We start from the raw sequence: 17,535 nt of genomic DNA, 5'->3' as shown, positions 1-17,535 counted from the left end.
ACGGAGTGACTAACTCTGCGACTCGAGTAATTTTATCATTTCTTGGATATCCAACTTTCACGGGCTCTTGTTTTCCATACTACCAGGACTGTTGGAGCCGAAAATTCGTCTTAAAGTTAAATCTGGATTGGAAGAGAGAAATGAAGGAGATAAAGATGATGGAGTTAGTAGGGAAAAGGGTAGGGGTAATTCTAACAGAATTAAGGAACTATATCAACAAGAAATTATATGCGGAATATAAATAGCCTTAACCCCTAAGCACACTGCTCGGACGATACTGGGATCAATCCCTTTGGAGTAAACTATGCACCATTATAGCTCCTTCTCGATTGAACTGTGCATCTTCTTTATTTTCAATAAAAAAGATGGAAAACCCACTCTCAAAAGATGTAAATCGCATTCAAAAACTAACAGAAAAACCAAAATGTTATCATTTTTTTATCTCTCTTTTTCTTATTATAATTTTTTTCATTTTAATTCGCTCTTCAACAATACTGTTCAACATCAAGGGGCCGCCCCTCCAGACCTCTGCGCCTCATAGTATTTACCTTCGACAGGAATGCTTGTCGTTGGACATTCTCCTTTCTGGATGATGTCAACGTCGACCTCAGGTGACGGCGATCGATTTACTGCAAAAATATGAAAATCATTTTTCATCTTCTTAACTTGCAATATTCACAAAAAGATAGATGCAACCACAAATATATCATAATTATTCAGTCATGTTGTTAAGACCCATAATTGTCATCTCCGAAAAAAAGTTTTCTCTCTGTAAATTATCATGTTCAACAGAGACCCTAATAAATAGACCCTAAACTTGAAAAAATGGGGAAGGTTTGTTTAACAAAACAGTATCATATTATTGTGGTCAAGCATATCAACTGGGAAATATTATATTATTGTAGCAGTTTATTTTAAAATTCAGCTGAAATATTTTTAGTATGTTTAGAACAAAAGCCCATGGTCTTTTACACAATTGACTTCGGTGGAGCTTTCCAATGGTGTATGTTATGCAACTTGCGTCAAAGATCTTCACTTTCTTTAGTTTATTACTTTAAAACAATTCTGATTCTCTTTGTCTTTTTAATACTTCAATCCAAATGTTCCAAGGGATATTATATTTCATTATATTGCCCCTGGTGAATACCAAACAAAACATTTTTTTTACTAATTATCATCATGAATGTTCCTATATGATTATATTGTTTCAGGGTATACTTTTTATTAATAATTTTCTTTGTTTCTGTTATAAATCACGCTTATGATTTTGATAATCAAAAAAGTTGCTCGAAGCGGTTCTGTTTTCATATACTAGTACACGATTAACCGACTGTACTTATTAATTGAATTGAATTTACCACTGAAAGTCTCGCCTTTTTCTTTCATCTCCTTCATAATACTGTATTGATTATGATAATGCGCATGTAGCCATTAATCATTGTTATTATAACAAGCCAAGGCCATATCAAAATTCAGGCTGAAAAAGAAGACCCCCTAAATCACAAACTGCTCCACATTCGGAAAGGGAGTTCATTTAAATGTTTAGGCCGAAACAATAACTTATTCCTGAAGAATTATATCTATACAATATCCTCCATTGTAATTTATGAATAGCTATGGACCGGGGCTGGGGTGCATGGGGCGGCCCTCGTGACCAGGATTTTCGTAGCGCGAAGGGCGGGGAAAGAGAGGGAGGGGGTATGGTAATAAATGTAAGTGAAAATAGAGTGATTCAACAGCTTTCCGATCGGGGTCCGATTTTGAAAGTCAGGTGATCAGCCACATTATGAGTGACACTAGCCAAGATAATGGTTGGTTAAACGGTGAAAGGACATTTTGCTCCTGCGACAATTGATCCGCGGATTAAATTTCGTCTAAGATTTAGGGTTAAGTTTAGGGTTGCAATATGGTTTCATGTTAGGTTGAGGGTAGGGTAAAGCGTTAAACCCAGGGTTGACGTTGATCATTTTCGAGAGGAGCAATAATAGCCGGAGCAATAATCGCCGGAGCAAATGTCATGGAATCAAGGCACCCCTATTAAATATAATTCATTTAACCTGCAATTCGGTTTAAAAAAAATCTGAAAGTGCATGAGTGAACGAAACTTTACTTTAAACATACACGTTGATAAAAGTTTCAACATCGGTGACGGATCCAAGTAGCACATCCTGCCCCTGCCCTTGCCCCCCTCCTCTTTGAGCATACGAATTATTTGAACATTTTCCCCTTTTTTTTTTTGGGGGGGGGGGGCTTGCTGTCACAATCACCATCAATCGGGAGTAAAGACCCTTTTTAAAAAAAAAATTATTGTATGCATGTTTTGCTTTTTTTCTAAACAAAAATGCATCCCCCATGGAAAAACCTGCATGGATCCGCCCCTGATTATTATCGTATTATTCCAACATGTCAGACTTCATTAGTTTTCAGAAGTCAATGTCGTTTGCACAGACTTTGTTGGTATAAGGGTGTGTGGAAGGGGTATGGGCATGATGGGGGTGTGGTGATAAACAGAGTCTAGTTTTTATAACCTAATACTTACGTTTTGTTGCTTGACCTTCTAGGGATGAGCCATTTTTAGAGGACATTTCGTCAACGTTTCCTTCTCCGGTCTCTGACATTCCAACGCAGATATCTGTATTCTAAAAATGAATGAATGAGATAAAAATTGATACTACTATAATAATGGTAATGACAATAGTGTAGTAGTAGTAGTATAGTAATAGTAATAATGAACAACAAATAAAATCACAATATCAAATATTTTATATACACAAATTTATATATTTTTGTTGGGGTGGTTGCTGTTGATGTTGCAGAATAATAGAAAACAAGAATGGCAAGGAGCACAACCACTATAAACAAGCTAAAAAGAGTAGATGCAACACTTAGAAAGGATTTACCCGTAACTTTTCATTTTTTAGAATGATTCAGAGAATGAATGGGGGTAGCAGCCCCAATAGAACCCCTCCCCTTCACTTAAAATAATGATCTTTTATATCACAGCAAGGCCGGCTTGCGTTCATTTCTCAGAAAAGTCATATTCTGAAAATATATGCACAGGTAATGTGGTTGTACTTTAATTATGTCCACATTCTTCAAGCATACAAAAGCGCAACAGGCCGTTTGTGCACGATTCTGTCATTTTAATCAACCCAAAGTGCACCCCTTCTTTACCGAACATGACGCTAAATTGGTCAATATTTAGTCGGATGGTGTTTTCGAGAGAGTATAATAGCTAACTAACGTGGTCGGTCAGGCCTGCCGTGATCGCCGCAGCTCGACCGCATGTCCACCCGGCGAGGTTCTGGTCGAATAAATCCTTCACACTCTGCTAAATTTACATTAATCCATCACCCTTATCCTCGTCCAAGAAAAGATTCACATAATACCGATAGCAAGTCGACCTTTGATTAATTTTCCGCTTCGCTTCATTTTCATCTCAAAAAAGCTTTTTAATAAACGTGCGAGAAAATGAAGAGGTATGAAAGGAACCCATCCTCGTGTTCCCATTCCACAGTATATACTCTACTTTCCGTCCTTTATGGAATATGACTATTACCAATGTTGGCCGTCACGTTTGGCCTGACTGGTATAGTTTTATACATGAATAACTTTCAATCTACTTTCATAAGCCGTGAAAAGAGCTCTCAGCATTGATGTCATAATTACACACGGTTAATTATGATTGTTTAATTTGACTATGAAGTATAAAAGTATTATGAAAGTATTATGGGGGGGGGGGGGTGGCCAAAAAGTCAAAAGTTTCATCCTTAGTTTTTACAGGTACACTACTGCATAATCTGACAGCGACAAGTAATAGTTTTTAAAACACTGATATACGTATGGAAATCATAAACAATTGAATAAATAAGTTAAATCGGATTGATCTATATATAGTCTTGATTAGGGTTTTAGCGCATATAACTAACGTTCTCTATTTTGATAATTCATGGCATAATTCTGTTCTTTATTCAGTCGAAACATATCACGTACAATAATAGCAATAATGTGATGAGCATTATTACTCCGACTCGAACTCCAATACTAATTGCATTTAATAAATTCATCTCACCTCATATAGCCCCTTCATGCACTGAGAAGGACATTGACAAATGTATAGATTAGGGACATGTCAAATTCGTAAATATTACACAGGGATTTGAACCTTGTATCCAATATTGTTAAATGTATAGACTTGCCCTCTGGTCCACACCAATTTAGTTTTTATTTTCAACATATTTTGCTATTTTCTAATATAATTTCGCCTCTCGTCAGCTATTTAAGCCTCCCGTTGCTCTATATGGGGTATGGATTGCAAATTTCTTCAGGTTGGGGGAGGAACACCTAAAATAGTGCACATCAACTTTTCTGCACATTATTAATGAGATATGAATCATAATTTGACAATTTTCACGACCAAGACAATAATGAGATAGAAAAAGAAGGGACTTGAAAAACAAAAAGGTTTAAATATGATACGAATTTATAATATTAGTCCAAATCTACAAAAAAATAAGATTTTTGTATAAAACGAGCAAAAATGTTCTCACTCGATTCGCTCACTCGCAGATTTTTTGTATTAATTGTTATCTAAAGAAATGTTTCCCCCATACGCAATGTTTGGCCCCTTAATTATATACGCAATTGCTTTAAGACACAACACTCCCATGATCCGCCGGCCCACTCCAATTATTGTGATAATTATAAAGTATATGATATAATTTCTTTAATGCCTTAAGAATAGAAAAAGATGATAATCTCTGGAGAAAATTATCCAGTATCATCGTCAATTCGTTTATAATCTATCATTTCTATCTCTCAAAAATCACAATTGTATATGAGTGAACGCTGGTCTCATCTTCGTCGAGCAAACATGGAGACCGAGATTGTCACATACGGATCGCGTAATCACTCTTCTGTGACGGAACTTTAATAAACTTGATTAATCCATTTCTTTCTCTAAAAAAAGAAAAAAAGAAAGAAAACCCATGGTATATTGACACGTCTAGATGGGTAATCAGTTTGATTAACGCTACACCCAGAGGCACGCACAATGCCGCTGCAATCCCACACGTCTCTACGCATGCCATGGCCGCGATCATCGGCTCCTGATTAACGCTTGCCGTTGGTTTCATGACATGCATGATGGCTATTCGTGCCATGAGTACGCTAATACAAAAAAAAGCATTTCATTATTTTCACAAAAGAGGTAGTATTCATAACGGAAAATAAAACACTTTCCCTAGAAAACGAGAAATACATCAAATGATTCTGATTCAGTCACGCTCATAGTGCATATCAGCGTTTTCATAATAGGACGATTAACTTTTTAGCCCTAATGTCACAAAACCAGACTGCATGTGTTTTACATAGTTGGCCTAGTGCATCAAGTAATATCCAATCAAAATGATATCAATTATAAAAAAGGGGGGAAAATTGTAAATAAATCATGCATTTCGGTCCGACGTATGTTGACTGTATAAAACAGCCCTAAAATAATCATCAATAATTGCCAGATACACCTTTTTACGTTCTATGAACAAAAAATAACATCAACGGTAATTAAATTGTTATCAAGAGACCAAACATAATAAAGATATTCGGGGGGGGGGGGGATATGGGGAATGATGGAGTATCTATGCATTCTTAATGATCAGAGTAAACTATAGGCATTTTTATGATCAAGGACGGGTAAACTAATCATGAAGCATATCTACTACTTCGGTGAATCTAAAAGCCAATTGTTAAACTTAGATAAGTAACTCGTCAGAAACTTAATGGAACTCTGTTTAGGAATTCTAAGGTTCTAGTCAAATGAACATTCCTTTGAAAAGGTATTAAATCTATGAAATGTCCCTCTGATAGTATTTTTATAATGGAAATCTTCTTACAGTGGAAGTGCGAAAAGTTAGACCGTATACCGTTATTGGATCATTTGGTCTTATAGGTCTTAAACAAAATCTTTTTCTGCAGAAATAATTTTGATCACATGATCAGGATATAATTTACCAGCAAGAATAATCATGTCCTTATCATAGACATAGCAGTGGCTGTCATAAAAAAAAAATGATGACCTTAACCTTTCCAGGTAACGATGTGATATTTTTTCCTTGCTGTTGATTCATTCTCGAAGGAAAACAAGATCGAAATACAAATAGGAATGAATCACAATCTCTGACAACATGGTTAATGATGAATATAATGTATTTACAAATTTCCATAATTTTAATCGCGGCAAATACTCTCATTCCGACTTGTTCGATAATTCCCAAAAGGGAGTATGCCTCCTTCGTTATCCGTCGCCACACTGTCGTAAACGCCCCTCCAATTATAGTTGAATAACAGTTATCTTTTAAATTGTTAGCTTTAATTCGAAATCTTACGAGTTCTTCAGTCCACCGGGGGTACGATTCGCTTGAAGCCATTCGCTGATATAGTTCAATTATTATCAAACAGGTTTCAAAGGGGAATTAGCAAGCTCGAATTGATGGCAATGAAATTGGATTTAACAACGTGTCACGTCGAGGCGATGTAGTTATTTGCTTTGACATGTTAAATAAAACATATCAGTGATAGTATTTGTATTATGTTCATTGTTCTCTTTATTTTAGGGGCTGTGTCGTTTTCAATTTTTGTTAGTGAGACAATGAGGTATGTATTTACTTTGACATTTCGAATAAAGCAAATTAAAAAATGTCATAAACATGCACTTTATTAATTAACCGTTTTACAGGCTTAGATGTATTGCACTCTTTGTTATTGAAATATATTTATATACATGTATCTATTTCAGATTTTTTTTTTTTTTTTTTTTTGGGGGGGGGCAACCTTAAAGTAACGTCATTTACGTCATTTTGTTTACTTACATTGAAAAATAGGGGTATCCCTCGTTCTAATATTTTTCTTCAATTCATTTCAATTTCAATTTCGATTCTTGCTTCCGTTTCACTAATAATAATAATTATGATAACAACGAGCATCATCATCATCATCTCCACCAACGTCATCATCATCATCGTTATCATTATAATCATCATCATCATCTTCATCATCATCATCATCACCATCAACGTCATCATCATCATCGTTATCATTATAATCATCATCTTCATCATCATCATCATCACCATCAACGTCATCATCATCGTCATCATCATCATCATCGTTATCATCATCATCATCGTTATAATCATCATCATCATCATCGTTATCATCATCATCATCATCACCAACAACAACAACCTAAAATTGCTGCTGCTGATGATGATAACGATAAATTCAATAGTGATGACAGAGAGGACTCCAAACTTTGATTAATTACACTGATGTCTCCTTTACGGATATTTCATGGCAGAACTGTGATTAAATCCATTTCTAAGAATCATAATGTCATGCCTATCATTCATGTTAACACATAACAAAAGATTCATGTTACTATGATAATTCAAGCAATATGAAGCATGACCTATTGTGTGACATTAATTCATCTCTGGTTGAATAATGACAGGAGTTCCGATGTTTTCGGTGATAGCGAGATCGAACGCCCAGAAGCGTAAAAAAACCTTCGTCAGTGATCACGTTTTGTGCGCCGCCCGAGCATTAATTCTTGATTAAGAATCTATTCGCGTCGATATTATGTTCACCAATTCGTTGTTTTCTCTCCCATTCAATCTGTAGAGAGGTAATCACTGATATATCTTGAGGGTTAGCATTGGTATACGCATTGCAGCTGACAATGCCACTAGTCATGCTTGCGGGAATGTTATCCGTGATTAGACTTGTTTTTATGACAGGGGGTGAAAGGAAAGTCGACTCCCTTATCACTGAACAAATTAATGATGCACGGCTCTTTGTATACACAAGTGGTACAAGTTTCTTAAGTATTTTTGCAGATAACTAACTGTATTTAAATAATTCAACGAAATTTGAACGGTTTGATTCTTACGGTTTTATTCAAAACAAGAAATTACTCCCAAAGACCACGAGCTGTATATCAACAGCAGGTTTGAGTAACTAAATATTAGGGTAATTTGGTTTCATTGTTAAATGTATATTTGAAAAAATTCGCCCCTCCCCAAACCCCTCCAAAACAAATAAATAAAAAAAATCGTGATCTACATAAAAGAAACAAAGTGCACATGGTGAAATATAAAACTGCTTTCTGCGTAATCATTACGTTAAAATCTGTCAAACAAATTCATTTTCATGGTCATTATTTCTTGCTTACTCGATTTACCCTCTCGCTACAATTTTGAAATTCCTCAATTTGCCTATGTCATGATCTGTTCCCTCAACGTTTTTTTTTCATTACGAGAGAGGGGGAGAGATAGTGCTCCTTAGTGATTGGTTAACATTGGTTTGACTTTTAAAAAATCTGAGCTAGAAGGTCACACTTGTCACCTGTGTCTGTGATATGTTACAAAAATGAAGCCCAGAAAAAATTGCGTTCAAAAAATAATTATTTAGTGCTTCAAAAATTGAAATATAAAGTGACCGGAAACACCATCTTAATTTCATCCAATACACTTGTGTGTAGTATTTAGGTGTCTATAAGACGCCTATTTACAAAATCGGGGTTTGCCTTGTAGTTTTAGCTTTTCATTCTCAATAATTGTTGTTTTCAGGGTTTATTAGTTCTAATACATGCACTTGTACACATGTTTCATCTTGGTTTGAGAATTTTTAGAATTGGCTGCTCACAAATTAAACAATACCTTCAACTCAAACCTTATTTTCAAATATTTGCACTGCATTTTTACATCCTTTTTCTGTTGTTTTACTCTTAGATACATAATTATATTGTCACTGTTAGATGTACTTAGCATTCTGCTCTGTCAATACCTACTGTGAACGATGAGAGTTATGTATTACAGGAAGAGGCTGATAATGACTGTATATATGTAACACCAGAAGAATTTTCAAATGAAAACTCTGGTAAAACACATGGTTTTTCACTCCTCCATTTAAATTGCCGTAGCTTGCCAAAACACTATGATGATATAACGTCTCTACTGTCACATTTAAATAATTCTTTTGGTCTTATAGCATTTACTGAAACATGGTTGGACAATGGTAAAAAAGATGAATTTAATATCAATGGATATAAGACTGAGAGCAAATCACGAAATAATAGAAAAGGAGGAGGAGTTGCATTTGCCATTAGAAATGATGTAAGATACATCATGCGTAATGACATCTCAGTATTCAATTGTTATTGTGAAAGCCTTTTTATTGAAATTTTAAAACCAGGAAAGAATATTATTGTTGGTGTCTTCTATAGACCACCTGATAAATCACATGCACATTTTATGGATACTTTAGGTAATATTTTGTCTACAGTTCATAATGAGAAAAAAGAATGTATATTTCTTGGAGACTTTAATATTGATTTAATGAAATTAGATGCACAGAGTTCTTGTAATGAGTTGCTTGAATTATTTTACTCATATTGTTTTTTTCCTTGTATTACAAAACCAACAAGAATAACTAACACCACAGCTTCATTGATTGACAATTTATTTACAAATAGTATGTGCAATATTTCCACAGGAATACTAACCTGTGACATATCTGATCATTTGCCAATATTTGCCATGTTTGATTTTAAAGGTATATATGGAGATGAACCTGTTACATATAAACATCAAATTAATGATATCAATATTTACTGTTTTCTGAATGTATTATCTTCAACTGATTTTGATAATCTGCTTTGCAGATATCAGGAAGAGCCAAATTATATGTATAAACAATTTATGGAGTTTTTTTCTGAGACTTATAATAAATGTTTTCCTCTCAGAAGATTAAAAATAAAGAAAAATCATAAACCATGGTTTAACAAAAACCTTAAACAGATGTGTTCTAAAAAAAATAATTTATATAAAAGGTATATTAAAAATCCTACGTCTTACAGAAAAGAATGTTATACTAAATTTCGAAATTCTTATACAAAACAAATACGTGATGCAAAAAGAGATTACTACTTTTCTAAGTTTCATATGTTTAAAGGAAACATTAATAAAACATGGAAAACAATTAATGATCTGTTACAAAGAAAAAGACTCCATAAAAACACCTCTGTATTTCAATGTAACGGTTCACTTATTAGTGAATATAAGAATATTGCTGAAGCTTTCAATGATTATTTTAAGAATATTGGTCATGAAATAGCTGGAATGAATAATAGTAATACTTGCAACAACTTTGAATCATTCTTGGGTAAAAGTTGTCCCTATACAGCTTATTTTTTACCTATTACAGAAAAAGAAATAGTTAATATTGTTTTATCTTTCAAAAATGGAAAAGCTCCTGGTTTTGACTCTATTGATTGCACTGTTGTCAAAAGAGTTATACATATTATTTCTAAACCACTTTGCAGTATTTTTAATTTATGTATTGAAAAGGGTATTGTACCTCAAGGTCTGAAAGTTGCTAAAGTTATTCCTATACATAAAAAAGGACCAAAAGATTTATTTAAAAGTTATAGACCTATTTCCTTACTACCACTATTTTCGAAAATTTTTGAAAGATGCATCTATACACGACTTCAAAAATTTCTTGATAAAAACAAAATTCTTTTTAATAAACAGTTTGGTTTCAGAGCTGGACATTCCACTCATCATGCTATCTTAGATTTTTTAATGAGTGTGTCTAAAGCAATTGAAAACAAAGATATTATTATTGGACTGTTCTTAGACTTTAAAAAAGCATTTGACTCCATTAATCACAAAATACTATTAAAAAAACTTTCTCATTATGGAATCCGTGGTGTTACTTTAAATTTATTTCACAGTTATTTGAGTAACCGTAAACAATTTACAGTGTTCAATTCTATAAACTCTAATTATCAAACTGTTTCTTGCGGAATTCCGCAAGGATCAATCCTCGGTCCCATACTTTTTTTGATTTACATTAATGATTTAAATTCAGTATCTCCACTATTAAATTGTTTGTTATTTGCAGACGACACCAATATATTTTATAAACATAGTGATGTGGAATGTCTTACTCAAAACTTTAACTCTGAACTTTCAAAGGTTAGCAAATGGGTTGAAGCAAATAAATTACAACTTAATTATGAAAAGACCCATGTAATGCTGTTCAATGCTCCAAAAAATAGTGCAAAAGAAGTAAATATATATATTAATGGCAACTTAATTCAACATGTAAATACTACACAATTTTTAGGAATTAGTATAGATAAGGATTTAAAATGGAAGACTCATGTTTATGAGGTCTTAAGGAAAGTTTCCAAAACAATAGGAATAATGAGTAAACTTAAAGACATTTTACCACAAAATATTCTTCTTACATTGTATAATTCATTGATTTTACCTTACATATCTTATTGCAATATTGTTTGGGGATCCTGCAAGCAATACTTACTGAACCGCATCTTTCTTCTTCAAAAGAGAGCAGTTCGTATAATATGCCATAAACCCTTTCTAAGTCATAGCAGACCTCTTTTCTTGAAATTAAATATACTCCCAATTTCTTTACTACATGATTTTCAATTATCTGTTTTTATGTATTCCTATTATAATAACCTTTTGCCTAATAATTTTGACAACATTTTTCAAACCAGTAGAGATATACATACATATAATACTAGAAACTCAGCTGATACTCGAGCAATATATGGCCATTATTCTTTCTCAAACAACATATTTTTATGTAGGGGACCCATTATTTGGAATAAGATCCCTCAAAATATCAAGCAGTGCAAAACCCTTCAAAGCTTTAAAAGACATTTAAAAATACATTTCATGCAGAAAGTCTAATAGTAATACTGATATAGATACAATTGTATACTTTTGTTATGTTTGTTGTTTTGTATTTCCTGATGCATTTTTTTATTGTGTTGTTTTGTGTTAATTTCAGGATCACTAACTTATAAGTTCCTTGTAACTTCTCAGTGATCCTTCCACTATTCTTGAATATACTCACTTTTGTTATAATGTATTTTATTGAAATATTTATTCTTCTTGATTTGTATGTTTTTTAAGATTGTGGTAAATAAAGTTTCAATTTCAAATTAAAAAATGCCTTATATTAACAAATAATATCTTTGTTATTTCTGTAGGTTTCACCGATGCAATCATAAAGATAAGCGTAATCATGCTTTGAGTTATTAATCATGATCAATTTATAAAATTCATAAAGTTAAATAAAATGTATATTTATTCAAACCCTATTTTTGCTTTACATCGACTCAAATAGGCGTCTAAGGGGCATTAACCTGGACCGCCCTTCTCATTGGATTTAATTAAGTAACTCATATAGTTCCCTTATACATGTTATAAGTTCGAAACAATATTATGCTCTGAAAATCATAATATGGCTCGGCATTGTCTAAAGGCATAATTATTATTTCATAAGCGACGACCAAAACTAATTACGATCGGCCATGCTCTTTTAAAAATACCAAACAAGGGATATATTTTTTTATTATTGGTTGGACCCCTTACAGGAATTGCTTTCAGCTGAAAGGGTGTTCCACCGATGAGTGGAAATAAATAAATAGCATTTAAAAATATCTATTGAACGGGATTATTATGATGATGATAATAACAAAAATAATGATACGGAAGATGAATGAGTACAGGAATTACAATAAATATTGCAGCGATAACATTAATAATGATTTAAGAGTAAGAAACGAAAGAACTTCAAAAACAAATGACAAGAAATAGGTTCTTGATAATTGTTTGAAAATTACTTTTGAGAAAACAATGTTGTTTCATGTGAGCTTCGTCAGGATTTCCTTACCTAGTATATGTTTGCAAACTTCTTCATCCATGATTGTTTCCGATCTTAATTACGACACAACACAATGGAAAACATAATTTTATATGGTCAGTAAGTGTTCTACTTTGTGCCGAAGTTGTGAATAGTTAAGAACATCGGGTGTTTCTTCGATCAAATCATGATTATCGAGAGAAGTTCAAACATGGTTTCTACAAGAGATTATCATGAAAAAACTAGAAAGATGTGTTTTATACCTCTTCTATACACGACCTTAAATCTTGTTACAATAAATGATTGGCAAGCAGTATAAGCACACATACCTCAAGTTTTGAATCCGGTGATTCGCAAGATGTAGAGGCCTCTGCATCTTGAATGACAGAAGACGGGTTCGTTTTTCCTTCTCCAAAGTCTCCATTCTTCGTTTTGCGCTCACACTCCTTCCTCGCTACTCGGAAAAGAAGATCGTCCAATCTCTTCTCTCGTTGCTGTCTCCAGAGAAAAGCCGTCCCTTCTCTTGCCTCACGACCCCACGGTTTGTCATCGAGGAAGTACCTGGCAATGTCCGTCTGCCTTGTAGGTAAACTTCCCGATGCTGGATGATCACGGGTAGGAAACGATTCCTTGATTCGGAAGATATCAGCTGGACTGGGATCATTGGAGGATTTCTTTACGATGTGGTGGATGAATGATGAAGGGTCACCTCGAAGGGGTGACTCCCCTGATTGTGATCGGAGAGACATGGCAGAATCGGTCATCTCAACCCCGTTTGCCATGACAGGACGGAAAGCCGATCCATAGTGGAATTCCGCTTTACCCGGGATCTTGATATCTCTTAGATTGAAATGGCGCTCAGCAAGAGAAAAACGGGCCTTTTCCCAGTTCTCAAGATCGCGCAGTGCTTCGTCATCTCTAGAATTGCCTTCGATATCCGCAAGAGCCAAAGAGTCTTTGCTTAAAGAATGAACACGCTGATCAGCTAAACCTTTTAAGTCGAACGGAGGCAAATCCCTCGGGAAGTGAGCCGCCAATGGAGATATCAAACTTGGTGTCTTCGGCCAGAATGATGCAGCCAGTGGATATGGGAGCTTTCCGCCATTTGAAAGATATTCAGCGTATATGTTTCTGTTGGCAAGGGCATGTGCTGAGAACTGTTGTCGAAGCTTAGTGGTACCGTTTGCGTAAAGTTGGGCCGCTGCCATTGAGTTGTCTTCAACCGATGGAGTGGGTGGTCTGTTGGCCTGTGGCGTATGGATGTTGCTGCCGCCCATAGCCGCTGAAGAAAGAAAGTAATCGAGTCGAGGATCAATAGAACATGATGAACTGGGTCTGAGCTGAATAACAGGATCCGATTCCTGATAGTTCAATGATTGTCTCTTGCGTTTTGTTATGGGTGGACTCGACGAGATAGCTTCGCTAGATTGGAGGGACGGAGAATGGGATGTTGATGAAGAAGGGTTTGATCGTTTGCGACTTCCGCCATTGAACATTGCTTTGACGTCCTCCCAAGCTTGGAGGAGATCATCATCTGGTTTCCGGTCTATCAGATGGATGTGTCGTCTCCAGGAATTAAAATTCGCTGCATCTGGAGGACGATACTTCGAGTCGGCGATGCGATGGGTGTGAAATATGAATTTATTCGGGGAGAAGTACAATCCGCAATAGACACATTTGATGCACTTTGCTCTTGAGCTGTTGTACCGTGATGGAACAAAGTCTCCCCGACACCCCCAAGCGCATTCATGGTAGACATCGAAAGCAAAGTTGTCTGGGAGCTTTGGGGGTCGACTTTCGCACAGGAATGACTTGCACAGTCGTTCAGCTTCGCGTTTGGTAATCATCCCACATCGGCGGGAGCTGACTGGCATGGCACCGGCACGACGCAGCATCTCCAGTTGGACAGGTGTGCACTGGACGCAGGTGACACCAAGTGCTACTCGTCTGTTGTGAATCTCATTGTAGCTGAATTTCCTGAGGAGTGTGTTGGATATTTGAGCGAGGCATAGTCGCTCCTTACCGTCGATATAGATGGCAGCGATTGGGGTGCTGAAGAGAACGACAGTGTGGCACTGGTTTGGTGACATCAAAGGACGTGGTGTGGATCCTGGGGTCCGGGGCGAGGATGGGGAACCCGGACTGTCTGGGTGACTCAGACTATCCAACATGGTGGGACTGCTCCCTGATAAATGAGAGGATGTGAATGACTCGTCCATAGGAATCTGTAGGGATTAAACAAATGAAACACATGCACTACAAACTATCAATCACACGACTGCAGTTGAATTAAACAAGTATAGCTACATCAGATTGTATTCTGATAATTACATGAAGATAAACATCCTCGCTCTATTGGTTTTCAATACTCTTCAGAATACGTACTCATTGGAAGTGTCATGTGTGATGTGTGTGTGGGAGGGGGGTTGAAGATGTCCCCAAAACCAAGTGAGGCGTAACAGACAACAGATTGTAACTTAATATTGGTTGTCATGTTTTGTTTTGTTTTGTTTTGGCAGAACCATACTGAGATTTTAATCCAAATCTTACATGTAAATCATTAAATGTAACACAATGATATTAACATTTTCCGACGTAGTTAGCTATTAATTTGGTTGCAATCCACTTACGATAATGACAAGACACGAATGTGGTCTCATTAATTATCAGGTTAATAACTAATCTATGTTTGTCTCCCACTGAGTAAACTAGTGTTTAACAAAGGCAGAACAAATGAATATGCTTTGCTTGTTATAAGTGTTTTTTTAGTGTTCGCTCTAGTGCACGCGCATGCGTCCTTTGATTATCAACAAGTGTATATTTACTGATGCGGATAGTTGATGTGAATTACTGAGCGTATTGCGGGCGAGTGTTGTGAGGTGTGGGTACAAGGATGTAAACTATCTCTTGGACAGAGGCGTCGATCCTGGGGGGCAGGGGGGGGGGGGGGGCGATCGCCCCACCAATGAAAATATTTTGGGGAAAACATATCTTTTTGCCCCCCCAATAATTCCGCATTGTAATATTACACAGAAATCAGCAAGCGAGATTGAGATACACAAATCGTATTTTATTTAAAATCGTGCTCAAAATGTCCGTGTGTGTGGGTGAGTTTATTTTGTGTGATCGAGCGCCTTTGGAACGATGATTTTAATTTGGCCCCCCCCATCTGAAAAATGGATCGACGCCCCTGCTCTTGGAAACTCTCGAAAGTAACACTAACATTATCATTTCGTCATTTTCTTTGTCATGAGCTTTTTATTGGAGAGCCTCGCTGTTAAAAAATATATTCATCATTGAAATACAAAAACAGTCATATTTCTTTTTTTTAAATGTTTGATAAATAAATCACATTTTGATAAGTAGTGTCCGGATGATAAGACAAAAACTTTTTTAAATACAGAATGAAATAGAAGCACACCATAGTTATCACTTCAGACTTCAGAAAGTTAATTAATATTGCATCATATCAAAGAAAAAGATGAATTTCGGGGATTTTGTAGCTGATTTTAAGATCACACTAATTGCAAAATATGTTATTGTTACACATTTATATAAAAAACCTACATTCTGGCCTCGGTTCGTCAAACTGTAGATCAAACTTTGTCACAATCATTTTTTATTCGAAATCTAAGCATAATTACCTAACTCAATGATACATCTAAACAATTTTACATTGTATAATGGAAATAAAATCGTTTATACTTAGAATCTGATAAGTTGATACCATTGGTTTTAGTTGTATATGCTTGATCATGTTGATTGGGAATTATCATGAAATCTTGTTACAGATATGCGAACAGAAAAAAGAGGTTACACAAAACTAGAGAAAGGGGTGAGAGGTTAAAGGGGCAGCGGGGGAGGAGGAGAAGGGGAAGAGGAAAAAGAAGAAGGAGGAGGAGTAGGAGTGGAACTATAATTATAACTATGATTGTAGGAGTCAGGTTGATCACCCTTTACCAACTTGCTCTTAGGCACCCCCCCAAAAAAAAAGATGTTTAAATCTTCTTCATACATTTACAAATGGAAAAGAGGAATATCTGGTCATTTCTTTTCATTCTCATAATAAAAAAGGTGAATATGAGAGGAAGCAGCTGCCAGCCCAAACAACTGAAGCGAATCAAAACGTCCATTTTTAAGACCGACTAGTACAATTCCCGACCATTTTGATAAAATGCCTAATTGCTATAAATCACAAAGCTCATAAAACAATGGATGCATGTCCAACGTTTATTGTTATATTGTTTTTGTATAGGGAGGGGGTTATAAAGATATATTTCTGCACAAGAATGGGAGGTGAAATTATATTTTTTTATTCTTTGAGACGACATTTTATTTCTTCCTCTTAAAATCAATCAATTTACATTTAAACCCAGACATTGTACATGTTTATAAAACAAACATATAACGAGAATAATGCCTCATCAGTCGTTGATATCACACACCCTCTTAACTACCCCATCTTCACCTGACTCCATTGCAATGGACAGATCTTTATACACTCTTAAAAAAGCTGTTCAAAAAATGCCCAACCTTTGGCAACATACTGTCCACGCAATTATTGGTTAAAATCTGTCCAAATTGGATGATAAAAACTTATAATTTGGTAATAAATTTGCTCAATCGGATAAAAATTGCCAAGAAAATATATAAATATTTTTAACAACATACATCACCCAACACAGTGGACAGTATATTGCCCAACATTTTAAGTGTGTATGGTCCTTTCCTGCTCCTGCACCTCTGTTAGTATTTTGATCTGTTCCATTTTATTCACTTCATTCTTTGCCCTCTTTT

At 35.3% G+C, this 17,535-nt stretch overlaps 1 protein-coding gene across 1 annotated transcript in view; it reads right to left on the bottom strand.

The window, feature by feature from the left end:
• Positions 1-17,535, bottom strand: part of LOC121415437 (SKI family transcriptional corepressor 1 homolog-B-like) — a 31,111-nt gene continuing 13,576 nt past the window's right edge. Inside the window, exons 2-5 of the mRNA XM_041608640.1 lie at positions 13,068-14,963; positions 2,540-2,639; positions 549-629; positions 1-122 (exon numbers count right to left, since the gene is read on the bottom strand). Of these exons, the coding sequence (XP_041464574.1) occupies positions 58-122; positions 549-629; positions 2,540-2,639; positions 13,068-14,957 (2,136 nt within the window). The 5' untranslated portion in view covers positions 14,958-14,963 and the 3' untranslated portion in view covers positions 1-57. The remainder of the gene's footprint in view (positions 123-548; positions 630-2,539; positions 2,640-13,067; positions 14,964-17,535) is intronic.

This window comes from Lytechinus variegatus, chromosome 5 (genome assembly GCF_018143015.1).
Source record: "Lytechinus variegatus isolate NC3 chromosome 5, Lvar_3.0, whole genome shotgun sequence".
NCBI classification, from domain to species: domain Eukaryota; kingdom Metazoa; phylum Echinodermata; class Echinoidea; order Temnopleuroida; family Toxopneustidae; genus Lytechinus; species Lytechinus variegatus.
This window is presented reverse-complemented; position numbering and strand designations above follow the sequence as displayed.